The sequence below is a fragment of the Coregonus clupeaformis genome, chromosome 5 (genome assembly GCF_020615455.1).
Source record: "Coregonus clupeaformis isolate EN_2021a chromosome 5, ASM2061545v1, whole genome shotgun sequence".
Classification (NCBI taxonomy): Eukaryota; Metazoa; Chordata; class Actinopteri; order Salmoniformes; family Salmonidae; genus Coregonus; species Coregonus clupeaformis.
In genome coordinates this window covers 14,884,120-14,911,586 of record NC_059196.1, presented here as the reverse complement: position 1 = coordinate 14,911,586, position 27,467 = coordinate 14,884,120, and the positions used below count along the sequence as shown (strand labels likewise).

The 27,467-nt window shown below is 43.2% G+C and overlaps 2 protein-coding genes across 4 annotated transcripts in view; one reads left to right on the top strand and one right to left on the bottom strand.

The window, feature by feature from the left end:
- Positions 1 to 17,500, top strand: part of LOC121562746 (transmembrane protein 87A) — a 19,183-nt gene extending 1,683 nt beyond the window's left edge. The window contains exons 3-21 of one of the 2 annotated variants that reach the window (XM_041874949.2): positions 984 to 1,075; positions 1,340 to 1,459; positions 2,029 to 2,085; positions 2,272 to 2,328; positions 2,496 to 2,567; positions 2,800 to 2,938; positions 3,038 to 3,099; positions 3,283 to 3,466; positions 3,769 to 3,868; positions 4,080 to 4,173; positions 5,043 to 5,111; positions 5,935 to 6,043; positions 6,180 to 6,238; positions 6,607 to 6,710; positions 7,116 to 7,189; positions 15,686 to 15,747; positions 15,862 to 15,914; positions 16,157 to 16,187; positions 16,642 to 17,500. In XM_041874949.2, the coding sequence (XP_041730883.1) occupies positions 984 to 1,075; positions 1,340 to 1,459; positions 2,029 to 2,085; positions 2,272 to 2,328; positions 2,496 to 2,567; positions 2,800 to 2,938; positions 3,038 to 3,099; positions 3,283 to 3,466; positions 3,769 to 3,868; positions 4,080 to 4,173; positions 5,043 to 5,111; positions 5,935 to 6,043; positions 6,180 to 6,238; positions 6,607 to 6,710; positions 7,116 to 7,189; positions 15,686 to 15,747; positions 15,862 to 15,914; positions 16,157 to 16,187; positions 16,642 to 16,683 (1,580 nt within the window). In that variant the 3' untranslated portion in view covers positions 16,684 to 17,500. Of the gene's footprint in view, positions 1 to 983; positions 1,076 to 1,339; positions 1,460 to 2,028; positions 2,086 to 2,271; positions 2,329 to 2,495; positions 2,568 to 2,799; positions 2,939 to 3,037; positions 3,100 to 3,282; positions 3,467 to 3,768; positions 3,869 to 4,079; positions 4,174 to 4,419; positions 4,492 to 5,042; positions 5,112 to 5,934; positions 6,044 to 6,179; positions 6,239 to 6,606; positions 6,711 to 7,115; positions 7,190 to 15,685; positions 15,748 to 15,861; positions 15,915 to 16,156; positions 16,188 to 16,641 lie in introns of both variants that reach the window. The other variant, XM_041874946.2, reaches the window with a different exon arrangement.
- Positions 17,492 to 27,467, bottom strand: LOC121562759 (uncharacterized protein DDB_G0286299-like). 2 transcript variants are annotated; one of them, XR_005999628.2, is made up of 4 exons: positions 27,309 to 27,467; positions 19,840 to 21,694; positions 18,729 to 18,850; positions 17,492 to 18,528 (listed from the first exon to the last, which is right to left on the bottom strand). XR_005999628.2 is itself a non-coding variant. In XM_041874959.2 (3 exons), exons 2-3 carry the CDS (start codon positions 21,503 to 21,505, stop codon positions 18,828 to 18,830), a joined length of 1,689 nt encoding a protein of 562 aa, XP_041730893.2. In that variant the 5' UTR covers positions 21,506 to 21,694; positions 27,309 to 27,467; the 3' UTR covers positions 17,492 to 18,827. The 2 variants fall into 2 exon arrangements, 1 of the variants encoding a protein (XP_041730893.2); XM_041874959.2 differs by having other exon boundaries at positions 17,492 to 18,850.

Here is a 27,467-nt window from a genome sequence, read left to right as displayed (position 1 = left end):
CCAGATCCCAATACTCCTGGGGAAGAGGTGAGGACTGGTAGGTGGTCTCGGATGGTGGTTTAGGCTGATGAGTGGTCAGTGGTGACCGGAACAGGACAGGGGCGGTGCCTCCCTCCAGGATGAGCCGCCCCATGGACCAGTCTATCCGGGGGTTGTGGGCGGCCAGCCAGGGGTGCCCGAGGATGAGCGGACACTCCGGAGAGTCCACAATGAAAAACTGGATATACTCCTATAGCCCCTCCGCCACCCGGACCCCAACGGCCGGCCGTCCAGGCCCATGACCGGAACCGGCTCAGAGAGAGAGAGTAACGAGTAACAGAACGCTCCACCCTTGGGCCAGCCCCGCATCCATCAGGTTTCCCGCGGCCCCAGAATCCACCAGTGCATGCTTCTGACGCGCAGCGTGGGCCCACTGTACCCTGACGGGGAGAAAAGTCTGGGAGTCTCTGGAGTTGTGGTTTTGGTTCCCGGCTCGCTGGCACCCCTCCCGATACTAGCGAGCCCTCCCGTTTTCCCGGCTTCTCTGGGCATGTGTTGCCATGGTGACCTGCGTGGCCGCAGTACCGGCAACGTCCCTGGGGCAGACGCCTCTGCCTCTCCATCCGGGACGAGCGCGCCGCACCCAGCTGCATAGCCTTCTCCTGAGGTGTCTCCTTCCTGAATCGGCGGAAAGCCGCTATGATACTGTGCTGCCTCCGCTGGATCCATATTGGCTGAGTTTTCTAGTGGATCGCTCCGGAACTGCGACCCACTCCTGTAACAGGATGGTATACTGTCAATGCAGGATATTTGTATGATAGCATTACTGTATACAATAAGCTACTTTATTGTGTATACAGTAAGAGTATGGGAAAACCTGTTGGGGGAGGAAGTAGTAGGGGAGGAAGTAGTAGGGGAGGAAGTAGTAGGGGAGGAAGTAGTAGGGGTGGAAGTAGTAGCTCTGTGACTAAGTTGTTTGCTGACTTAGACGTCTGCTGTTTCAGGGTTGATGGAACACTGTGACCCTCCGGTAAAACTCAACATCTCCTGGTACCTAAGGAGCTCCCGCTGCTTCGACGAGGTGTTTGGTCTCGACGTGAGTTCCTCTCTCTCATTTGGAAACTAACTGAATGGGCTCATTCACGCTGGACTAACTGTACCTGTTGTATTCCATAAACTCTCCAGTATTTCCTTTTTTCAGCTAGTTTCTTGTTCTCAATTTAACAACAGGCAATGCAAGATTTAGGGTCTCGATAAGGTTCGCAGTGTCATTCATGTTTTATGACTGCATAGACAGTGTGGTTTGTGCAAATACTTATTAACTTACTTATTAACTTTATCATACTTGTTTGATTTGCAGCCTCTGAAGGCAGGGAGCTACTTCAGGACGACAGCTGTGAAGCAGGAAGGAGGCAGTGGGTTCTATGTGTTCCATCAGCACCCTGCCATTGAGTGCAAACAGCACATGACCCGCAGTGAGGTACAGTATGTGGCAATGGAGGATCTCATAAGAAAGCAGGGTAGCACTTTATTTTACGGTACCTTACAGAAATATCCCGGCATTTACATGGTCAAATGTTAATTACACAGTAATGCTAGATTCTACAGCTACACCATATAATGCAATATTCAGAGATACACGTCTGGTTTTGTGAGATTTATAACACAGCAACACCTATGCATTACTTATTTGTTTCTAAAAAAGAGAACTTTGCTAGTAGCTAACTTCTTATTAAATGGCAGGTAGAACCAGTGGAATCAGCACAGTGAAATAAAGTGCGGAAAAAAGCGTACTGCAAACAACACAACGGTGAAACAAATACCACAACCTGATATGTTCCACCTCGCTCGTTCATGTTGTCTTCCTGAGTTTGTTTGTTCACTAAATTGCGACCTAAATATAGCAGCTCGTAACTGATCATTAGGAAGGGCTTGTAATTCTGAATACGTGTTTTCGTACAGCGCAGCTCATGGCGAGGCAATGTTATGGAGGTGTTCATGAGGTATCATTGTCTAATGGTTGCTATTCTGGTTTGTTTTCTGGAACAGTTCTTTCTCAACAAATTTGAGGAGCCGACTAGGCTTACTGAGCCAGTTCAAGAACAGGTGAGTGGGCTAAAGCAAACAGGTTTAGCATACAAATCCTTCTATATACATCAACTTTTTATTATAGATTAGATACACATGATCTGTTTTGTTTGAGAAGTTCACAATAGAGCATGCAGGTGCATATAGTAACACAGTAATTCACCAAGGTGTCATCGGAATGACTGTCTCTATCCCCTGTTTTAGCCTGTCACTTACAAGGACCAAGGGATGAGGAAAAGGAGCGCTGAGGATCCAAAGGAGGTAAATCAACAACTCAAACACCCTCTGATATCATAACCAAATATATGCAAAATGTATATAAGTGTAGATTCATGTGAATAAGGCGATTGGGTCCTGTGATTCCCAGCCTAGCAACAGACCTCCATATCAGGGAAATCAGCTTAATCATTATAATTTCTCTCCTTTAGGCGGTTGCTGTCAAAGCAGAGGCAGCTGTGGGCACAGGGAAAGCCCCAGCCCCAGCTGCAAATAAAGAAGTGGTGAGCGTTTCCTTGTCCCCTAAGAACCATGTCTGAATGAAGATATGTATGGTGTACATACATGTTGGCTAAACAAACAGTGTGCCAGGATATTGATACACTAACACACTGTTTCTTTAATTGCCATTCTTAATTTCTTGTACCGCAGGGAAAACCTTTGTTCAGCTAGCTATTTCCTAATGCCTGGTTCTCTTAGACATAGAGATCCTATAATGTAACTCTACGCTCCTAGACACCCCAGCATCACTTTGATGCAGATGCTCAGACCTGGGAGGATGGCCCTTACATGTTCATCATCCACATCCAAGAGATCAAGGAGAAGAGCAGCACCGCCACTGACTCTGTCCCACCACAGAACTGGGTCATCCAACGTAAGGAGCTCCACCACTCACATGAAACCTGGGTGCAATATATTAAAACTACATTATCTAATAGGCTAATATAACTGTTATGTCCTTCACCCCCTGCAGTGGAAGTCAGTATGAAGGGACCCCATGACTACATCTCAGCTTCAGAATGGCCTCTTATGATCGTAAGTCAATTCTGCCATGATAAGTTGTGTACATGGAAAACACTCTACACTATAGCTTCATTACATGTAGTATAATAAATACAAATAGCTTCTAAGGTGTGTGCCTTTAGGACATGCTCTCTATCTTATCAGACAATACAGACTCTAGTTCCTTGCCAGCTCAACTAACTGTCCCTTTTTCAGTTCTACATGGTGATGTGTGTCATCTATGTGTTACTGGGCCTGCTATGGCTGGGGCTGTCCGCCTGCTACTGGAGAGAGCTGCTGAGGATCCAGTTCTGGATCGGCGGGGTCATCTTCCTGGGCATGCTGGAGAAGGCTGTGTACTACGCCGAATTCCAGAGCATCCGCTACGACGGACTCTCAGGTCAGGAGGAGAGAGACACACCCTTACAGAAAAACCACGTGAAATTCATGTGTTTTTTTTCGTAAGGGCAGAAACACGTCTTTGTCTGTAATGGGTCTTTTAAGGGATTCCACGTGTGTTTAAGTAGTCATTTTTGGTGGACACCCCTAAACAAAAATCTTTGGCCACTTTTGTTTTTCTACCTAAATCCTCCTGGTGGGCAAGGTTGGAATTGGGTAAGAGATAGTTGATCCTAGTGTTGTGCTAAAAGTGCTGTTGTACTCCATTAATAAGCTTTATTTGTGTGCTGTGTCCTCCAACAGTCCAGGGGGCAGTAGTGTTTGCGGAGGTCCTATCAGCAGTGAAGAGGACCCTGGCCCGTGTTCTTGTCATCATCGCTAGTCTTGGTTATGGAATTGTCAAGTGAGTCACTCCTTTCATAACAGGTCACAGTATGAAAATGTATGCACTCACTAACTGTAAGTCGCTCTGGATAAGAGCGTCTGCTAAATGACTAAAATGTAAAATGTTAAATAAATGTAAAATGTGAAGACTGCCAATTCTGTCTCTCTTTGTCTCTCTCTCTCTCTGCCTGCCTGCCTGCCAGTCACTCTCTCTCTCTCTCGCTCCCTAGGCCAAGGCTTGGTGCATTGTTACACAGGGTGGTCGGGGTGGGACTGCTCTACCTTATATTCTCCATTGTCGAGGGAATCCTGAGGGTCAATTCGGTAAGTCTGGTCTCTCCCTTCTGATCAATATACTACCTCGGTATTCCCAAAAATACACAGTCTACCTGCAGTATCTGTAACTAGACTCTTAAACCATGTTGATACATTTTCGATATGGAACTAAACCAAGCAATGCCATGATGCTCTTTGTTGAATATCTTCATCTTTGGTCAAAGGATGCCAGGAATCTTGTGTGTGTAGTAGTATTGCCATTCCACTGTCAGTGTTTACCTATCTTTCTCACAGGGACAAGTGGACAGTAGCAGACTACTGTGTGACATTGTTCTGGCGTTCACTGACTCGTGCATTGTGTGGTGGATATCCTTTTGGAGTGGTCAGCCATTACCGGAGGCCATGAGTCTGCCTGTTTGCCAGTCAGCTAGTTAGTCTAGTAGTCACTGTATGCAGTTAGTCTGTCAGTATTAAGATCTATTTTTTCACAGACTCGTTTTTTTCTCCCTCTGGGCATGCTTGTATTTCCAAAGCTTACTCAGATCTCCTCCTTCCTTTTACCAGTGTCTCTCATAACTTCTCAAACAAGTTTGATTCCAACCCTCTGAGTGGCAGTTTGGTTCTACACAGGTCCTTTCGTGTGTGTGTCTATCTGCATGGCTCCCTGAAGAGTATGTGATGGTATTCCCTCCCTCCCTCCCTCCCTCCCTCCCTCCCTCCCTCCCTCCGTCCCTCCGTCCCTCCCTCCCTCCCTCCCTCCCTCCCTCCCTCCCTCCCTCCCTCCTCCCTCCCTCCCTCCCTCCCTCCCTCCCTCCCTCCCTCCCTCCCTCTGTCCCTCCCTCCCTGCCTCTGTCACTCCCTCCCTCCCTTTCTGCTGCCCCTATGTGTGTGTCCGTTCCCCTCTCTGTCCCTTCCAGGCTGAAGATGATCTGGTGCTGCTGGCTGCCATTCCTTTGGCTGTGCTCGACTCTACCCTCTGCTGGTGGATATCCTGTACTGTAACTCTCTGCAATTCTCTCTTTCTCTTCCAATCTCCCTCCCCCTCTGCCTTACTCTCCCAACACTCTCACTTCTTGCAATCCCTGTGTGCGGCAGGGCCTTGGTGGTGGTGTTAACCCTTCTCCCTCTATTTTCACCTGCCTTCGCCTTTGTCTCAGAGAAGGGAATAACCCAGAAGGGAATATTTCCTGAAAATATGCTCTGCCTCACAAAGACTAATTTAGACATCAGAGGGAGCCATAGTCCCATGGATTAATTACATTTTTAATTACAGGGCCACTTATATCAAGGCTATATCAAGGCTATCAATAACTTCATTTAGAAGAGCTCGGAGGCACTGCTGACTATTGACAAATGCCTTATTTTATTCTCACGGATGGTCCTATATTTTCTCCTGCAGTTTGACAGAACATTATTTTAGTGGATTCAGTTAGTTGACCAGTTAGCCAGAAAACCAGTTAGTATAGTGATGACTAAGATCATACCAGGTTTTTCAGCCGTGCTTAACCTGGCCATGGAGGGCAGAAGGGAGCTCAACTCCTCCTGTGTAATGAGATAATGACTGAAAGCCCTCAGACACTTACACCCTTACAACCTGATTAGCTTGGGGTTACGTTAGGCCATATCAGCTCGGTTGAGGTAGGCAAACTCTTCTGTGTTGGTTATGTTGACAGTCAATGGAGGAAGACTGGCATTATTGGGTAAGCTGTTTCTGTTGAGAATTGTATTTCAACGGTGGGCTGTTGTTAGTGAGCTGTTGTTAGCGGGGTGTGTCCTGGGGTTATGTTGGAGTCCTTGACAGCCAGTCACATCTTTATCAGCCTGGCCCAGACCATGAAGCTCCTTCGCCTCCGAAGAAACGTGGTCAAGCTCTCCCTGTATCGCCACTTTACCAACACCCTCATATTCGCTGTTATTGGTGAGGAGCTGTCTGCGGCTGTGCTACTGCAACCACTCAACAGAGACATTTCAAACATAGTGTTCTATACACCATGGTGTGCCATGATTACAAGCATTCACTAATGTATTTGGCCTGTGACTGTTTTACTCTGCAGTCTCAGTCATTTTCATTATCTGGACGACAAAGACCTTCAAGTTTTCAAAGTGTCAGTCGGTGAGTAGTGTTTGTTTACTACGTTACGTAATAAGCCATGTACATTCATACAGTTTCTTGACTTTGTCCAGCTCGCTAACAATCACCGAAATGAAAGCGAGACAGTCAGGGAACATCGAAAATAATGTTTTCTTGCAAATTTTGATGGCGAGGAAATATAACCAATTTTCAATGCGTCCCTCTGGACCTCGTTGAAGACCGAATGCGGCCCCTTTAGCGAGTTGATGTCAAATCCGAGTGGCTAGCACAAGCACACATACACAGTTGACCTCTAATGAACTGGTATTTGGCATTAGGTAGTTCATCTTTCTCATACTCTTCCTCTCCCCTGTCTCTCTCTTATTCACTCTCTCTGTGTATCTCTCTAGGACTGGAGGGAGCTGTGGATAGACAATGCGTTCTGGCGGTTCCTCTTCTCCACCATCCTTCTGGTCATCATGTTCCTGTGGAGGCCGTCTGCCAACAACCAGAGGTAAGAGGTCACGGCTAAACAGTTCAACATATCAACACACAGCCAGAACCCTCTCAACCCTCTCACAAACCAAAGTCATTTTTGATTTTTAATCTAGGGATTAGGGGTACTGGCTAGGATCCTTCAGTATGTTACCAGAGACATCTGTGGCAAAGTTAGGGTCAATTCAGGACATAACATTGCACTTGTATGGAGAAATCCCATGTCCAAACCAACTCAAATGAATTGAGATGGAGTTGAGCCCAAGTTGGCCATGTTCAGTAGCCAAATGTTGTCGAACGTTGCCGATAGAAATTCCATGAATAGAGCCGCCGTGATTCCTTATTCAGTATGTCAGAGAACAATGTTTGTTGTACATAGCATATTTCTATCTGAACGTTCCACAATGTTGTGTCCTGGCCTTAGATACGCCTTCAGCCCCCTAGTGGATGAGGAGAGTGACGACGAGGCAAAGGAACAGCTGATGAATGATGCATTTGGTAAGAGTCACTGCTGTAGGTCTGATTTCATTATTACTGAAACAGAATACAAGTAGTAAATATAAAGATCCAGTCCATTAAAAAAATTGGAGGCCCCTTACACTTCAGTGTTGTGATGCAAAAATTCGAGCAAATAGTATAGCGCATATAATTAAAAAGGTATTGTCGGACATTATTCATTCTAATCAGACAGGTTTTTTACATGGACGATACATTGGAGATAATATAGGGCAAGTACTGGAAACAATAGAACACTATGAAAAATCTGGGAAACCAGACCTGCTATTCATAGCAGAGTTTATATATAAATGCCTGGAGCGTTTCAATTTTGGAGAATCTCTTATAAAAAGGGTTAAAATCATGTATAGTAACCCTAGGTGTAAAATAGTAAATAATGGCTATTTCTCCGAAAGTTTTAAACTGTCAGGAGGAGTAAAAGCGTGGTCCTCTGTAGCTCAGCTGGTAGAGCACGGCGCTTGTAACGCCAAGGTAGTGAGTTCGATCCCCGGGACCACCCATACACAAAAATGTATGCACGCATGACTGTAAGTCGCTTTGGATAAAAGCGTCTGCTAAATGGCATATTATTATTATTATTAAAACAAGGTTGTCCACTATCGGCATATCTATTTATAATGGCCATCGAAATGTTAGATATTAAAATCAGATCCAACAATAACATCAAGGGATTAGAAATCCAGGGCTTAAAAACAAAGTTGTCATTGTACGCTGATGATTCATGTTTTCTTTTAAATACACAACTTGAATCCCTCCACAGCCTCATAGAGGATCTAGATAAATTTTCTAACCTCTGGATTACAACCAAATTATGATAAATGTACTATATTACGTATTGGATCACTAAAAAATACAATATTTATATTACCATGTAGTTTACCAATAAAATGGTCTGATGGTGATGTGGATATACTCGGAATACATATTCCAAATTAAATAAATAATCTCACTACAATACACTACAACTACAATACATTTTAATAGAAAGTTAGCAAAAATAGATAAGATCTTGCTACCATGGAAAGGTAAATACCTGTCTATTTGTGGAAAAATCACCCTGATTAACTCTTTAGTATTATCCCAGTTTACCTATTTGCTTATGGTCTTGCCTACGCCTAGCGAACAGTTTTTTAAATTATATGAGAAAAAAAATTTCAATTTGATTTGGAACGGCAAGCCAGACGAAATTAAATGGGCCTATTTATATGATGAATATGAATTCGGAGGACAGAAATGATTAAATATTAACTTATTAGACCTATCACTAAAAGCTTCAGTCATACAAAAGTTATGGCCTCCCGAGTGGCACAGTGGTCTAAGGCACTGCATCGCAGTGCTAGCTGTGCCACCTGAGTGGCACAGTGGTCTAAGGCACTGCATCGCAGTGCTGACTGTGCCACTAGAGATCCTGGTTCGAATCCAGGCTCTGTCGCAGCCGGCCGCGACCGGGAGACTCATGGGCGGCGCACAATTGGCCCAGCGTCGTCCAGGGTAGGGGAGGGAATGGCCGGCAGGGATGTAGCTCAGTTGATAGAGCATGGCGTTTGCAACGCCAGGGTTGTGGGTTCGACACAAAAAAGAAATGTAATCACTAACTGTAAGTCGCTCTGGATAAGAGCGTCTGCTAAATGACTAAAATGTAAAATGTAAATGTAGAGATCCTGGTTCGTATCCAGGCTCTGTCGTTGCCGGCCGCGACCGGGAGACCCATGGGGTGGCGCACAATTGTCGTCCAGGGTAGGGGAGGGAATGGCCGGCAGGGATGTAGCTCAGTTGGTAGAGCATGGCGTTTGCAACGCCAGGGTTGTGGGTTCGATTCCCACGGGGGGCCAGTATGAAAAATAATGTACGCACTCACTAACTGTAAGTCGCTCTGGATAAGAGCGTCTGCTAAATGACTAAAATGTAAATGTAAAATGTTATACTTAAATCCGAACTGGTTCTCTAGCAATTTAGTAAGATTGTCTCACCCCATGTTCAAGGATGGCCTTTTTCCCTTTATTCAGATTACAACCTCTCACTTTCAGTTATTTGAAAAGGAAATAATCTCCCAAATATCACTATTTCTAAAACAAGCCATAGAATTTCAATTTAATCCTCCAGAAACGACAGAACAAATAATGCAACAAATATTGTGGTTAAACTCAAATATACTAATTGATAAAAAGCCAGTATATTTTTATAAATAAAAAAAAAAAAAAAAAGTATAATCTTCATAAATGATATCATAGGAAGGACTGGTGGAGTTATGTCACACATGCAGCTAACAAAAACATATGGAAATGTCTGCTCTACCCAAAATTACAACCAAATAATTGCAGCATTACCGCAACAATGGAAGAGGAAAGTGGAAGGGGGAAAAAGTAAGGAACTTGTCTGTCGGCCCTGCATTAAAGAACATAATTGGTTAAAGAAAATTGTGATAAATAAAAAAGTATACCAGTTTCATTTAAGGACCAAAGGATTGACAGCCGTCCCATATAGATTGCAAAATAGTTGGGAAGAGATTTTTGTCGTACCGATTCCATGGCATAGTGTTTCAAAGCTTAGAATTGTTCATTTTAAATTATTATACAAAATTCTTGCTACCAATAGAATGTTATTTGTATGGGGGATACAATCTTCCCAGCTCTGCAGATTTTGCTGCGAAGAGACAGAATCATTAGATCATTTGTTTTGGTACTGTCCATTTGTGGCTTGTTTTTGGTCACAGGTCCAGGAATGGCTGAAGGATTGCAATATTTACCTGGAGCTAACCCTGCAGATAGCACTACTGGGTGATCTGAAAAGTCATAGTCAATCGATCAATAATATAATAATACTTTTAGCAAAAATGTTTATTTTCAATGTACAATCTGTAGAAACAATGAGAATAGAAGAGTTCAGAACTTTAATGAAACATCACAGTACAGTTGAAAAATATATGGCAAATAGAAATCCAATATGGATAGTGAGATAGATAGATTGGAGGTGTTGAATGGAGCTGAAGGATGGGACTAATAACAACTAACAACAACTAATAACAGCAAGATAACTAATGTAGGGTATGCTGTGTCCATAATAAGTATATATGTTATAGGTTGAGAGCTTTTGTGAAGGAGCACAGTTGGAGAAATATGGCATATAGAAGCAAAAAGGATGGACATCATGAAAACGATCGGAGAGGTTGAGGGTAGAGGAAGTTCAGGAGTAAAAACGAACAAAATATAATTATTGTAAAATTGACTGTGTCCATAGAATGTATATAGTATGTATAAGCTGGAAGTAGAGGCCTAAGCGTTGTTGTTCACATTACTCCAATTAGGGAAGGGGTGGTGGGGTTGGAAAGTAATAAAGGGAAATATATTTTTTTAAAGGATATGTGTATATACAGTGGGGAGAACAAGTATTTGATACACTGCCGATTTTGCAGGTTTTCCTACTTACAAAGCATGTAGAGATCTGTAATTTTTATCATAGGTACAGTGGGGGGAAAAAAGTATTTAGTCAGCCACCAATTGTGCAAGTTCTCCCACTTAAAAAGATGAGAGAGGCCTGTAATTTTCATCATAGGTACACGTCAACTATGACAGACAAAATGAGAAAACAAATTCCAGAAAATCACATTGTAGGATTTTTAATGAATTTATTTGCAAATTATGGTGGAAAATAAGTATTTGGTCAATAACAAAAGTTTCTCAATACTTTGTTATATACCCTTTGTTGGCAATGACACAGGTCAAACGTTTTCTGTAAGTCTTCACAAGGTTTTCACACACTGTTGCTGGTATTTTGGCCCATTCCTCCATGCAGATCTCCTCTAGAGTAGTGATGTTTTGGGGCTGTCGCTGGGCAACACGGACTTTCAACTCCCTCCAAAGATTTTCTATGGGGTTGAGATCTGGAGACTGGCTAGGCCACTCCAGGACCTTGAAATGCTTCTTACGAAGCCACTCCTTCGTTGCCCGGGCGGTGTGTTTGGGATCATTGTCATGCTGAAAGACCCAGCCACGTTTCATCTTCAATGCCCTTGCTGATGGAAGGAGGTTTTCACTCAAAATCTCATGATACATGGCCCCATTCATTCTTTCCTTTACACGGATCAGTCGTCCTGGTCCCTTTGCAGAAAAACAGCCCCAAAGCATGATGTTTCCACCCCCATGCTTCACAGTAGGTATGGTGTTCTTTGGATGCAACTCAGCATTCTTTGTCGTCCAAACACGACGAGTTGAGTTTTTACCAAAAAAGTTATATTTTGGTTTCATCTGACCATATGACATTCTCCCAATCCTCTTCTGGATCATCCAAATGCACTCTAGCAAACTTCAGACGGGCCTGGACATGTACTGGCTTAAGCAGGGGGACACGTCTGGCACTGCAGGATTTGAGTCCCTGGCGGCGTAGTGTGTTACTGATGGTAGGCTTTGTTACTTTGGTCCCAGCTCTCTGCAGGTCATTCACTAGGTCCCCCCGTGTGGTTCTGGGATTTTTGCTCACCGTTCTTGTGATCATTTTGACCCCACAGGGTGAGATCTTGCGTGGAGCCCCAGATCGAGGGAGATTATCAGTGGTCTTGTATGTCTTCCATTTCCTAATAATTGCTCCCACAGTTGATTTCTTCAAACCAAGCTGCTTACCTATTGCAGATTCAGTCTTCCCAGCCTGGTGCAGGTTTACAATTTTGTTTCTGGTGTCATTTGACAGCTCTTTGATCTTGGCCATAGTGGAGTTTGGAGTGTGACTGTTTGAGGTTGTGGACAGGTGTCTTTTATACTGATAACAAGTTCAAACAGGTGCCATTAATACAGTTAACGAGTGGAGGTCAGAGGAGCCTCTTAAAGAAGAATTTACAGGTCTGTGAGAGCCAGAAATCTTGCTTGTTTGTAGGTGACCAAATACTTATTTTCCACCATAATTTGCAAATAAATTCATAAAAAATCCTACAATGTGATTTTCTGTATTTTTTTTTCTCAATTTGTCTGTCATAGTTGACGTGTACCTATGATGAAAATTACAGGCCTCTTTCATCTTTTTAAGTGGGGGAACTTGCACAATTGGTGGCTGACTAAATACTTTTTTTCCCCACTGTACACTTCAACTGTGAGAGACGGAATCTAAAACAAAATTCCAGAAAATCACATTGTATGATTTCTAAGTAATTCATTTGCATTTTATTGCATGACATAAGTATTTGATACATCAGAAAAGCTGAACTTAATATTTGGTACAGAAACCTTTGTTTGCAATTACAGAGATCATACGTTTACCAAAGATTTTCTATTGGGTTCAGGTCTGGAGACTGGCTAGGCCACTCCAGGACCTTGAGATGCTTCTTACGGAGCCACTCATTAGTTGCCCTGGCTGTGTGTTTCGGGTCGTTGTCATGCTGGAACACCCAGCCACGACCCATCTTCAATGCTCTTACTGAGGGAAGGAGGTTGTTGGCCAAGATCTCGCGATACATGGCCCCATCCATCCTCCCCTCAATACGGTGCAGTCGTCCTGTCCCCTTTGCAGAAAAGCATCCCCAAAGAATGATGTTTCCACCTCCATGCTTCACGGTTGGGATGGTGTTCTTGGGGTTGTACTCATCCTTCTTCTTCCTCCAAACACGGCGAGTGGAGTTTAGACCAAAAAGCTCTATTTTTGTCTCATCAGACCACATGACCTTCTCCCATTCCTCCTCTGGATCATCCAGATGGTCATTGGCAAACTTCAGACGGGCCTGGACATGCGCTGGCTTGAGCAGGGGGACCTTGCGTGCGCTGCAGGATTTTAATCCATGACGGCATAGTGTGTTACTAATGGTTTTCTTTGAGACTGTGGTCCCAGCTCTCTTCAGGTCATTGACCAGGTCCTGCCGTGTAGTTCTGGGCTGATCCCTCACTTTCCTCATGATCATTGATGCCCCACGAGGTGAGATCTTGCATGGAGCCCCAGACCAAGGGTGATTGACCGTCATCTTGAACTTCTTCCATTTTCTAATAATTGCGCCAACAGTTGTTGCCTTCTCACCAAGCTGCTTGCCTATTGTCCTGTAGCCCATCCCAGCCTTGTGCAGGTCTACAATTGTATCCCTGATGTCCTTACACAGCTCTCTGGTCTTGGCCATTGTGGAGAGGTTGGAGTCTGTTTGATTGAGTGTGTGGACAGGTGTCTTTTATACAGGTAACGAGTTCAAACAGGTGCCGTTAATACAGGTAATGAGTGGAGAACAGGAGGGCTTCTTAAAGAAAAACTAACAAGTCTGTGAGAGCCAGAATTCTTACTGGTTGGTAGGTGATCAAATACTTATGTCATGCAATAAAATGCAAATTAATTACTTAAAAATCATACAATGTGATTTTCTGGATTTTTGTTTTAGATTCTGTCTCTCACAGTTGAAGTGTACCTATGATAAAAATTACAGACCTCTACATGCTTTGTAAGTAGGAAAACCTGCAAAATCGGCAGTGTATCAAATACTTGTTCTCCCCACTGTATACAGTGGGGGGAAAAAAAGTATTTAGTCAGCCACCAATTGTGCAAGTTCTCCCACTTAAAAAGACGAGAGAGGCCTGTAATTTTCATCATAGGTACACGTCAACTATGACAGACAAAATGAGAAATAAAATTCCAGAAAATCACATAGTAGGATTTTTTATGAATTTATTTGCAAATTATGGTGGAAAATAAGTATTTGGTCAGTAACAAAAGTTTCTCAATACTTTGTTATATACCCTTTGTTGGCAATGACACAGGTCAAACGTTTTCTGTAAGTCTTCACAAGGTTTTCACACACTGCTGCTGGTATTTTGGCCCATTCCTCTATCCAGATCTCCTCTAGAGCAGTGATGTTTTGGGGCTGTCGCTGGGCAACACGGACTTTCAACTCCCTCCAAAGATTTTCTATGGGGTTGACATCTGGAGACTGGCTAGGCCACTCCAGGACCTTGAAATGCTTCTTACGAAGCCACTCCTTCGTTGCCCGGGCGGTGTGTTTGGGATCATTGTCATGCTGAACGTCCCAGCCACATTTCATCTTCAATGCCCTTGCTGATGGAAGGAGGTTTTCACTCCAAATCTCACGATACATGGCCCCATTCATTCTTTCCTTTACACGGATCAGTCGTCCTGGTCCCTTTGCAGAAAAACAGCCCCAAAGCATGATGTTTCCACCCCCATGCTTCACAGTAGGTATGGTGCAACTCAGCATTCTTTGTCCTCCAAACACGACGAGTTGAGTTTTTACCTAAAAGTTCTATTTTGGTTTCATCTGACCATATGACATTCTCCCAATCCTCTTCTGGATCATCCAAATGCACTCTAGCAAACTTCAGACGGGCCTGGACATGTACTGGCTTAAGCAGGGGGACACGTTTTGCACTGCAGGATTTGAGTCCCTGGCGGCGTAGTGTGTTACTGATGGTAGGCTTTGTTACTTTGGTCCCAGCTCTCTGCAGGTCATTCACTAGGTCCCCCCGTGTGGTTCTGGGATTTTTGCTCACCATTCCTGTGATCATTTTGACCCCACGGGGTGAGAACTTGCGTGGAGCCCCAGATCGAGGGAGATTATCAGTGGTCTTGTATGTCTTCCATTTCCTAATAATTGCTCCCACAGTTGATTTCTTCAAACCAAGCTGCTTACCTATTGCAGATTCAGTCTTCCCAGCCTGGTGCAGGTCTACAATTTTGTTTCTGGTGTCCTTTGACAGCTCTTTGGTCTTGGCCATAGTGGAGTTTGGAGTGTGACTGTTTGAGGTTGTGGACAGGTGTCTTTTATACTGATAACAAGTTCAAACAGGTGCCATTAATACAGGTAACGAGTGGAGGACAGAGGAGCCTCTTAAAGAAGAAGTTACAGGTCTGTGAGAGCCAGAAATCTTGCTTGTTTGTAGGTGACCAAATACTTATTTTCCACCATCATTTGCAAATAAATTCATTAAAAATCCTACAATGTGATTTCCTGGATTTTTTTTTCTCAATTTGTCTGTCATAGTTGACGTGTACCTATGATGAAAATTACAGGCCTCTCTCATCTTTTTAAGTGGGAGAACTTGCACAATTGGTGGCTGACTAAATACTTTTTTTCCCCACTGTATATGTATTTATATTTGTGTACGTATGTGTGTATATTTGCGAGAGAAAAAAACATATGGGGGATTGGAAGTGATGCAGACAGTTACATTGATGAAAGATACAATCTATCTGCAATATTAAAGCTGATCTACCCCCACTGCTGTATTAAGCTGTTTTGGTGTTTCGTTCATAGGAACACAAGTTGATACTGCATATTGTTCATTGGAGGAGGAAATACAGTATCATAATCTATGTCTTGATAGGTAGCTAGACCTCTTTGGCCTAGTTGTGACACTTCCATAGTGTATTGATATAGTCTATGGGATGAATGTACCTTGGTTTTCTCTCCAAGCAGCCATTTTTGATAGAGCGCAATTGACTCAGCAACATACAGTAATCAAATCTGTGATTCTGATCCTGTCCTATTTTGTGTACTTCCAGATGGCGTGAAGATGAGGGGTCTGAAGGCAGAGACAAATGGAACAGCCAAGCCGAACAAAGTGGTAAGGGCCTTCTCCATACCACGAAATACCACCCATACTAAGAATGTAGGATATTATCTCCATCTTATGGCTCAGAGAAAGTTGTGTTGGTGATAGGAAATGCTTTTTTTCCAGGATGAGGATCTGAAATGGGTAGAAGAGAATATACCCTCTTCAATGGCAGACGTGTAAGTGCACGCAAATTGAAGTTGTAGAAATGTTAGGAACATGAACCATTATTGACAGTGATAATATCATCACTTTGACTAGAATAATATATTACAGCGTGGTTATTACATAGTAAGAACATTGAAACTCTATGATGAGGTGTGAAACAAGCACAGAAAGGACAGTTGATTTCCTGATTAGAAGACAACTGTAATCCAGTTCAGTTGTAAATCAATCAAACATGTTTTCCTTTCTCTCCCAGTGCACTTCCCCCCCTACTGGACTCTGATGAGGTAAAACGAGGTGTTATTCCTGGTGTGAACAGAAGGGGGTGCCAGCTCCATGCTTATTAAAGAGCAGTAGCTAGTCAGCTTTACATCAGCATGTTTATCCCTCCTCCCTGTTTTCTTACTTGCTTGAACAATGAGAGGGTGCGGAAGGGTGGTGTGGTGGTGAAGCTTTTTCTGTCTGTTGCTTTTTCTTCACCCCCACATCAAATAAAGCCATTAGGATTGTCAATGCAAGGGATATTTGAACATAAAAATAAATACTTTCACATTTTAGCGAAGATACCAAAGTGTAATACTTCAAAATGTGAATATACCTGTATGGAGAGGGTAGTCAGTAGATGTAGATTTTATATTAAAGCTTTTGTAAAGATAGATTGACGTCAATGTCCATATTTGTTTTTCAGTACATCATGTCCCTTTGGAAAGTCATTCCAACTATGCTTTAATTTCCCCACAGGAGACCATGACAACCAAATTTGAGATGTCCAAAATGGAATAGACGGAGGGAGACGATGCGCACTGCTGACAGACAGTACAGTATGTTGGACAACCCTATGTCTGTGTATGAAGGATATTATAATCCCTTCCTTATGAGCTTTGTAAGCAGAGGTTGTAAATATGATGGGATAAACTATGACGTAATGAGCTGACTACTTTTATTTCATTTTTTAATGCCTGTTTATTTATATTTTCGTGGATATATGTTTAATTTTTTTGAGATTCTTTACTACAAATGGTATCTAGCCTTTCACCGTGAAGTGCAGAATGTGATTAAATGTGAATTTTGTCCGCAATGTTTTTTCTCCAATATGCAGACTTCATACACACACTCCCTTACAACTCTCCCCACACACATACTCACAATTTTTCTTTTGATCTCTCTAACTGTCCCTCTCTCTCTTTCTCTCACTCGCTGTTACACACACACACACACACACACTGCACTACAGTCCCTGGTTCACCCTTTTCTTTCATTTTTTAGTGGCCATTAGTGACATCTCACTGATCTGTGTATCATACAGCCTTTTAAAGAGTGACTGTTATCTAAGCGGGTGAAATGCTCCAGACATTATAGTCAATACACAGTGACCTGCCTGAGGGCAGATTGTTTTATTGTGTCTGTTCCCACTGATAACAACCAACTATCTGGTCAACACATCCAATAAGGAGACCCCCGGGGTGTTTTTCTTACAGCTGCCACTTAGTATTCACAACAATATTGTATTACAGTTGTGTTATATTGCCAAAAAGACCTTTAAGTCATATTGTGAGCTTGTTTGTTAATAAATGAACTGCTAACACACATACAAAAACAATATCACCTTTATTTGTCCTGATTGATTGATTTGTCATTTGGCAGAACAACAGGAATGTAATGACTATGTAATGATCCATGTCATGAACACCTTTAGATGAATGAGGTCTACATTCCTGGGATGGCTGTGGCTTGTGGGTAACATCCCATTTCAATGATGGCACCCTGTATTTGTCTGTCACTGCAGGTTATCATTTTATGCACATTTTGTGTATTTTTAGCTAGCCTATAACTTCAAATAACATGTATCTATTATGTTGGGTTAATATCAGTTATAATATGCTCTTACTGTCTGTCATCTCTATAATAACTTAATCCCAGAGATTTAGTTTTAACAGATAACAGTATTGTGGTGATTTCATGAATAGTGCTGTATCAAGCGTATTTACAGAATGGTCACAGACATGTCCCTCAACTGCCAGGGCAGTGACACTGACTATAGCAGACATGCCTTTCTGAAACAAGTAATTTACTCTGAATGAGCACATCACTTGATGCAATTAATTGTGAAATTGAAGTACTTCAGCTAATACATACTGTACAAATCTGCCATTATGTAAAATGATGTAGGATTATCAAAATAGAGATGAATGACAAATAGCATTTCCATAATGCCTTCTTAAGTACTGTACATCAACATTTTATGCATAAATAGCCTCCACAATTATGGTTCTTTAGTTGTTAGATTTTAATCTTTATTGTTTTAATTTTTGACAATTTGCTAGCGAACATGTGACATCATTGATCAACAAAACATATCAATACGGCAGATCAATCTGCGTTACAGTGAGAAGATGTGTATAGAAAAAAAACATTTTGACTTAATATTTTATGGTGGTTTATTCATGTATACAACAGTCTAAAAACATTAACACAGAAAGAGATTAGAACACATTACTTAATGAATCCACATTGGGGGGCAGTCTTTAGGGATATCATTTCAAATGTGTTCTTGGGTGCACTTTGAAATATCTATTGACAAAACTACAAACAAAATGGCAAATGATATAAAACTAAGTCTTTTTGATCCTGGAATGAGAGATCATAGAGATTAGCATTTGACAAGGATGGAATGTCTTCCTTTCTTTTGACAATATAAAATCTCACTAGTAGAGGACAAGCAAAACATTTACATTGATCATGGAATGGTAAGCAAGAACTGCACTGATTGATGACTGAATTATTGCTTTTGAGTATTTTTTCATCTATATGGATTGCATCGCTCTCACCATGATGAACCGTGGCGTAAACGTGATTACTCCGTTTGGGGGGGATCAAAGCTCCTCGCTGAACGAATCCCATGCAGATCTAATCCTCTTTGTGTGTCGTCACACGTTTCCCGCCTTTTTTTCTGGTGAATGATAACAGAAAATATAGAATATATTAAAATATATATTTAAATCAGAACATTCATAGAAAACGTTTTAATTAGTAGCAGACATGGTGCTGACAGATAGTCTTAGATCTTTGTGAAGTGTCAGTATTACTCAGACTATTGGACACAGATTCACAGCATATTCTACTTACTCCATAGGGTAAATCACAATATTGTAGACATGGTCCCTGACTGAAAACTGTGAATCAAACATGTGCGGGAAAAACTACTTTCATCGATAAACTGGTACCCCAGGGAGAAAGGTGCTTGATCTTGTTCCTAGACAGCCCAAGTGACACTTTGATTTGACTACTAATCCTTTGATTGACTAAACATTATTGATGTCCTTTGACCCGCTTTCCCTACAATAATGAAGTGACCCTGTTATACACAGTGACCTTTCCTATTGTGTGCTGTGACATGGATACCTATGAGTAATCCTTAGGTTCAGTGGTTCTTTACATGTTTCATGTTACCTACTGCAGTGCTCAGTGTCCTTAAAGGGATTTCAAAGTGTTGCATCAAAGTAGGTGAACTGATTTCAGTATCACATAACTACAATACGCTTCCACTTAAAGCTTCACCCAGCACCATAACTGTAAAAGCTCAATGACCAAAGCTGATGTCAATATCTGGGTAATTCCCATTATTGGCAGAATGAGAACACTTTAGACCATTGTCCAGAAAGTTATTCTCATTTTCTAACTGTTCAGTGGCTGCTGACATAACTGTCTGTAGGATGGATGCAGCAGCCTCATAGAACATCCTCTTCTGTCCTTCCTCTTGGTCATGTGGCTCAGTGTTGGCCTCCCCTGACTCAGAATGGGACCCTCCATTTTGAGGAGGCCCCTCCCCCCCAGCCTCTAACTCAAAGCTAGTCCCTAGTTCTAATTTAGCCTGGGTCATCACGTTAGCTCCATTTTGTTGGAGATCATCATCACAGCCTATTTCTGCTGCAAACTCACCACTTTGGGCAACTGCATTTCCTGTGCCGAGGTTCAGGAGCTTGGCGTCCTTCTTGGAGTTGGTGTTTTCTTGTTTGGCCTCGTCTGTTCGTCCATCTTTCTTCGGGGTCGTTTCATGATTGTGTATGGCGTCTTCTTCAGGCGTGCCGTTCGAGCACCCATTCTCACCGTTGATTTTCACCTCTGCTGCGGGCTCTGCTGGTGCTGCGGGCTTAGCTGAGTTGGACTTCTCTGTCTCAGGACCAGACGGTGTGCTCGTTGCGGGCTCCTTTGCCTCTCCGTCTGCGGCTGTGTGCTCATTGGCCACCTGAGCCTCTCCTTTGTCGTTGCTCTCGCCCTGAGCAGCGTCTGCTTCTCCCTGCTGGCTGTCAGACGTGTCAGCTGGGGCAGCCGCGCCCTCTGTGTCCTTCGCCTCCCCGTCTGCTGCCTCCTCACCCTCCTTCGGAGCGCCGTCTCCCTGGTCCTCGCTGGTGCTCTTCCCCTTTCGCATGATGAAGTTTTTCAGCGAAACCGCGCGGTTGAAGTGCGTTCGCTTGGCCTTGGCCGACTTGGCCTGCTCTTTGCCTGCCTCTTCTGTCTGCTCGGCCAGTTCAGATGCGGCAACACCTTCCTCCTCCCCGCTGGCAGCCACCGTGTCTGCTGACCGCTTGGACTTGGGGATCACACGTTTTTTGAAGGAGGTCCAGATCTCATCTGCGTGTTGGTTCATTGATTTGTGTGGGGCGGCGGTGGCTCCTTTTTCCTCCTCTCTGTCTGTGTTGGTCTTCTCCTGTGTTTCGCCGTCTACTTGTGCCTTGGCTTCGTCTGTTTCAGGCGCAGCCGCTTCATCGTTCTCTGTGGCATTTTCCTCCCCTTCCGCCTTCTCGCCCTTAGCGGCTTTGCTGATGCCTACGACTGACGGGTCTCTCTTCAGCCCCTGGAATGTCCATGACCTTTTCAGTTTCCACCGTTTCTGGCCACTGGATTCTGAAGCCTTGGAGTCCAGTGTACTTGTGTCACCAGGTGTGCCCCCAGATGCACCCTCGCTGACCTCAGCCTCCTTAGACTCTTCTGTGCTCTTCTTGTGACTCTTCTGGGCCATAAGCTTCTTAAAGGAATGCCAGCGTTTCATGTGTTTGGTCGCTGCACTGGAGGCAGGCTTCTCTGACTCTTCTGCTGCCGGGGCATCGTCCAGTTGGTCCACTGTGGTATTGAGGGCCTCGGGGTCCTCCAACCTGTCCAAGGATTTGGATCGGACCTTCACCTGATTCTCCTGAGCTTTTTCAATGGCCTGGTCCTCAGCCGCTGCCTCTGTGCCATTGGCTGCCGGCTCCTCTGCTTGGTCAGAGGCCTTTTTTGGCTCTGTGTTGCCCTCTCCATTAGCCTCCACAGCCTCAGTGCTCTGCTCCTTCTTCTTCTTCCCTCCCATGACTTTTCCCAGCCCACTCTTATTCAGGAAGGAAGAGAAAATATTCTCAGAGGCCTGTTTAGCTTTGCCATCGGCCGGCTGCTCTGTGCTCTCTGTGGTCTCTCCGGCAGGTTGTGCCTCTTCGGGTGGAGACGTGACAGCCTCTGTGACCGCCTCTGTGACAGTCTCTGAGTTTGTGGGCTCCACCTCCGTTTTGGTCTCGGTGGTGGTGGTGCCATCTTCCTGTACAGGCGCTGCACAGGCATCTGTCGCCGCCATATCCGCAAAAAGGTGTCTGTGTCGTTATATCCCGTTTTTCTTCAGTAGTTCAGGTTAGTTCCTTTTGTGCTTGAATGGACTGAGTTCATTGATCACGAGCTGACACGTATGGCACTATTCCCATCCAACTTCCCTTCGGAGAGGAGGGCCTCTGCATCATATTCCGTGGTGAGAATGAGGGCCACGAACCTGGTGGAAAATGAAATGAGAAGGAATTCAATGTATAAATCAACAACACAGACAGTCCATTACTTAGTCTAGGGTACTCCAGACAGAGCAGACGCAATACACACTGCATCTCTACAACAGCAAATGCCTGCTCAAAGGGGAGTTTTAAAGCCAATGCATCCAAGCACAAACCAACATAATGTAACGTGACAAATGCTATGTGAGAGGTGATGGGCATTTTGAAGAATGGGGAAATGACATGACTAGCCAGAGCAGTCAGAGGGAAATAAACACAGGGTGTAACATGCTCCATATATTCTCATGTTGTCACATGGGTCTGACTCCTGTCACCTAGATGATAGAGAGCGTTGCTGTTTAGAAAAGTGGATCAGTGGTTTTGTTTAGTATTCAGCACCATTTGAAGGGTTTATGTCTGGGCTTTAGTATCCAGGAAAAACAAGCTGACATCCTAGATTGTAAGCTCGAACAATAACATGCAATGACAGCAGAGGCGAGTGAAAAATAGAAAATCTTCAGCAAATCTCCATAATGGAAAATGACCAAGAAAAAGAGCTTATAAATATTTCTTTATCTTCTACATACGGCGTACCTAATTTTAACATTTCTAGGCTTTAAGACATAAAATGTCTGCTTCCCAAGTAAAAGACACCTGGATCATTTTTATCTGGGAAATTGTTTATAATTGCATCATAACATTAAAGGTTATAGGCAAAACAGAAACGAACAAATGCTCTATTTTCTCTGGCCATGATTTTCTATAGACTTTAACCCCCCCCCACACCTTATTATAGACTTCACTGCACCCACAAACAACCCCTTTATCTCCCATTATGCGCTGTGGAGCACTGACCTTGTTTTCTAGTCGTCAGTGGGTTATTTTGTAACGTAGCTATGTCATCCATGGTTAAGCTATCTTTATAGATTCATACGTTATCTCTAAATCATCCAGTTGAGAATTTGAAATAATCTATTTTCTCTCCAATCTAAAACACCAGAGGTAAACTATATTCGATTATTTTAACGGACGGACCCTGTGAAATAAAATGAGTACAGCAACATGCATTGTAAAATAATGTTCTTGTATTTTGAGAAAGGAGCACGATGTTTTAATCTGATTTCCCAGTTAGGTTACTACTGCGTGCAAAGGAGCGTCTGTGGAGGGAGTCGAGACCACGCTTGCATGTCCTGTCACAAGGACAATCGCGCGCTTTAGCCTTTTTGTCCCGTTTTCATCTGAGCACTCTCTTCACCCTTTGTTATGTTAAACCAGCAGTGAGCGCGAGGGGGTTTAAGAAGCCCCTGCGATTGAGTTTAGCTGTGAGCTCCAATCATGCGCTGCAGAAATAGAACATCATTCTAATGAGGGAGAGAGCGGAGAAATAGAACATGGTGGGGAGCCACCAGTGTGTCGTGAACAACATTAGTATGAGCAACAATAGAGGCATCGGCAGTTCGCATTCAAAATAAAAGTCCCCCATTGAAACTGATGCAAATGAATAAACAATTGTGGAATCTTGCCACAATTGGACTAGATAATGTTATTTTGTGGGGGGATGTTGTTATATAAAGTCAACAAAAGACAATTATTAGTCCCCCCCCCCAAAAAAAAAATTTTTTTTGAAATTGCACTACATTGCCTACTTATCAGTGGTGTAAAGTACTTAAGTAAAACATTTTGTGAAGTACTACTTAGTGGCAATATGTTGTCACATAAACTCAAATTAGGCGAACTATTAGAGTTTTAGCAACCAGGAAATGGTGGAGCGATTCCTGCATAGTAAAACTTTAAGTAGGTTTTGGGGTATTTGTACTTTACCTTACTATTTATATTTTTGACAACTTTTACTTTTACTCCACTAAATTCCTAAAGAAAACATGTACTTTGTACTCCCAAATATTTTCCCTGACACCCAAAAGTACTCGTTACATTTGGAATGCTCAGGCAGGACAACAATATGGGCCAATTCACACACCATCCAGGCTCTGTCGTAGCCTGGCCGCGACCGGGAGACCCATGGCGGCGCACAATTGGCCCAGCGTCGTCCAGGGGAGGGGAGGGAATGGCCGGCAGGAATGTAGCTCAGTTGGTAGAGTATGGTGTTTGTAATGCCAGGGTTGTGGGTTCGATTCCCACGGGGGGTATAAAAAAAAATAAAAAAATGTATGCACTCACTAACTGTAAGTCGCTCTGGATAAGAGTGTCTGCTAAATGACGTAAATGTAAATGTCTATCAATATAACGTGTTGTCATCCCTACTGCCTCCGATCTGGCGCACTCACTAAACACAAATACTGTGTTTGTAAATTATGTCTGGGTGTTGGAGTGTCTGAGTGCCTACGGGGGGGGGGGGCAGGTGGTTAAGAGCGTTGTGCCAGTAACCGAAAGGTCGCTGGTTCTAATCCCCGAGCCGACTAGGTGAAAAATCTGTCCATGTGCCCTTGAGCAAGGCACTTAACCCTAATTGCTCCTGTAAGTCACTCTGGATAAGAGCGTCTGCTAAATGTAAAAATGTAATGTTTCATGAGCTGAAATAGAAGATAGAATACATATTCCATATGCACAAAAATGTATTTCTCTTACATTTTATACACAAATTTGTTTACATCCCTGTTAGTGAACATTTCTCCTTTGCCAAGATAATCCATCCACCTGACAGGTGTGGCATATCAAGAAGCTGATTAAACAGCATGATCATTACACAAGTGCAGCTTGTGCTGGGGACAATAAAAGGCCACTCTAAAATGTGCAGTTTTGTCACACAACACAATGCCACAAGTTTTGAGGGAGCGTGCAATTGGCATGCTGACCGCAGTAATGTCCACCAGAGCTGTTACCAGATAATTTAATGTTAAATTCTCTACCATATGCCGCCTCCAATGTCATTTTAGAGAATTTGGCAGTATGTCAAACCACAGACCAAGTGTAACCATGCCAGCCCAGGACCTCCACATCCGGCTTCTTCACCTGCGGGATCGTCTGAGACCAACCACCCGGACAGCTGATGAAACTGTGGGTTCGCACAACCGAAGAAATTCTGCACAAACTGTCAGAAACCGTCTCAGGAAATCTCATCTGCATGCTCGTCGTCCTCACCAGGTTCTTGACCTGACTGCAGTTCGGCGTTGTAACCGACTTCAGCGGGCAAATGCTCACCTTCGATGACCACTGGCACACTGGAGAAGTGTCCTCTTCACGGATGAATCCCGGTTTCAACTGTACCGGGCAGATGGCAGACAGCGTAGTGTGTATGCCGTCGTGTGAGTACTTTTTCCACCACTGATACTTATATATATGCACTGCACTGTACAACCTATGGATTGTGTACCCATGAAATTGGGTATCGGCCTACCAAGTGACACCCCAGAACACAATTCTGTAGAGTTTATACAAATATGAGCATCTTAGCTGTGGTCCTCTGTAGCTCAGCTGGTAGAGCACGGCGCTTGTAACACCAAGGTAGTGGGTTCGATCCCCGGGACCACCCATACACAAAAAATGTATGCACGCATGACTGTAAGTCGCTTTGGATAAAAGCGTCTGCTAAATGGCATATTTTTTTTGCAGGACTTTGACTGTGGAAAATCACCTCCCCAGTTAGTTTATCATGCGTATTGAAATTAATATTGCACTCCACAGCCTAACCCAGCGTTTCCCAAACTCGGTAACCCAAGGGGTGCACATTTAGGTTTTTGCCCTAACGCTACACAGCTGATTCAAATGATCAAAGCTTGATGATTAGTTGATTATTTGAATCAGCTGTGTAGTGCTAGGGCAAAAACTGAAACGTGCACCCCTTGGGCTCCCGAGGACCGAGTTTGGGAAACCTGGCCAAAGCTATGGACTGTGCACCCGTAAAATGTATCAGCATACTCAGTGACACCCACAGGACACAATTCTCAGAGTTTACTCAAATATTAGTGTCTTAGCTTGTATTGCAGGACGTATGACTGTGGAGAATCACCTTCTCAGTCAGTCTATTGTGCATATTGGACATTCATATTGCACTCTACAGCCTAAGCTATGGATTGTGCACCATGAAATGGGGTATCAGCCTACTCAGTGACACCCACAGAACATAACTCTGTAGAGTTTACACACATATTAGCATATTCGCTCGTATTGCGCATAATAAACTAACTTGGGAGTTGATTTTCCATAGTCAAAGTCCCGCAATAAGAGCTAGGACGCTAATATTTGTGTAAAATATTTATAAAGGCCTAGTTAACTAATTTTGTGGATTTTTATTATTATTTAGAATTATAGGGGTTTGCTGTAGCACCCTCAGCACCCCTACTTCCCGCGGCTATGTATGTAGTCCAATTGTGGCATGATTCCACACATTTTATCCGTTTCCATACGTTTCAATGGGGGACATTTATTTTGAAGGCGAACCGCTGATTCCACTATTGTTGCTCAAGCTAATGTTGTTCACGACACACTGGTGAAAAAGCCAATGCATTTGGTCGAGAAAGCAGGTGCCCGTGCTTTTCAAACGCTCATTTGCATTGCTAATGTCATTCACAAAGCCACAAGCCCCATTTTGTGTAGGCTAGCCTAAAATAAACGTCTACCGAAATGTTTTTACTGATATTTTCCTCTCGAAATGTTTGGGCTATAGCCTATGTAAGGGAATTCAACCCGTTAATTAAACCACAACAACAGACATGGTTTCCAAGTTGTAGCCAAGACGCATTCCGAACAATAGATAGGCTGGCCTATTGAGAAAGCTGTGCCGCGTTATAACGTGTAAATGCATTATCATAGGCAAAATACATGTCGAGAAAAAATATGCTTTGTAGCCATCTTTTCGATGAATTAAGCAATATTTCATTCAGATCATTCTGGAAGCAACACATGCGTGATTAGTAGAATATGAAATCCTCACTAAGGAAAACAACTCAAGCGCCACATTCCCAACAAATGTAGCGCTTGTCTATTGTGGCGAAGCTGATAGACTAGGCTACACATTCTCGAAACCTCTATCCCAAAAGCCAGTCTTCTCTTAAAATGTTTTCCCTCCCGTGAGCGATCAAATTTGTAAGATGGAATTGAGGTCCTACTTGGCCCCGTTTAAATTCACACTTTAATGAGTTTAAATTATAATGTGTGAGGGGGAATTCTGGCGAATGTCGTGGAAGTTGATTTAATGAGGAACCTCAAATCCTCAAAGACCAAAGTACATTGTTTTGGTGCGCGGAATTGTCTTCCCAAACAAATGGTTATCGAACCAAAGCAATGCCAGAAAAAGACAAACATTTAATTTATGTAGGCTATCCTATGTACCCAGAGTTTAGATGCATCGAGCGCGCACGCATCACCCATCAACAGCCTGTTCATAGTCCCTCAACATTGAGATCCTCCAACAAAAACCAAGCTGAGCTCCCCACCCAAGAGCTTCATCAACAATACATTTACATTTTAGTCATTTAGCAGACGCTCTTATCCAGAGCGACTTACAGTTAGTGAGTGCATCATTTTTTTTCTCCTCCAATAGCCATATTGTATGACTATAAAGGTTAATTAAACGGTAAATGAAAATCACATAAGTTAATCATCATATGCATTTAATAGCGCATTTAACAAACACTATAAAAACGAATAATCTCTGCAAACCTTGTTTCGTGTGGCTAAATCCGTTTCTGTGTGCGGGAGAAAGGTAATAAACTGTTCCAGACCAGAAAAGACACTGAAACTAAATCCCCGCTCGCATCCTCATGCCTTGAAGCAGCCAACCCAGTGTGGAGAATTGCGCGGGGACGTCAGGGTCGTGTT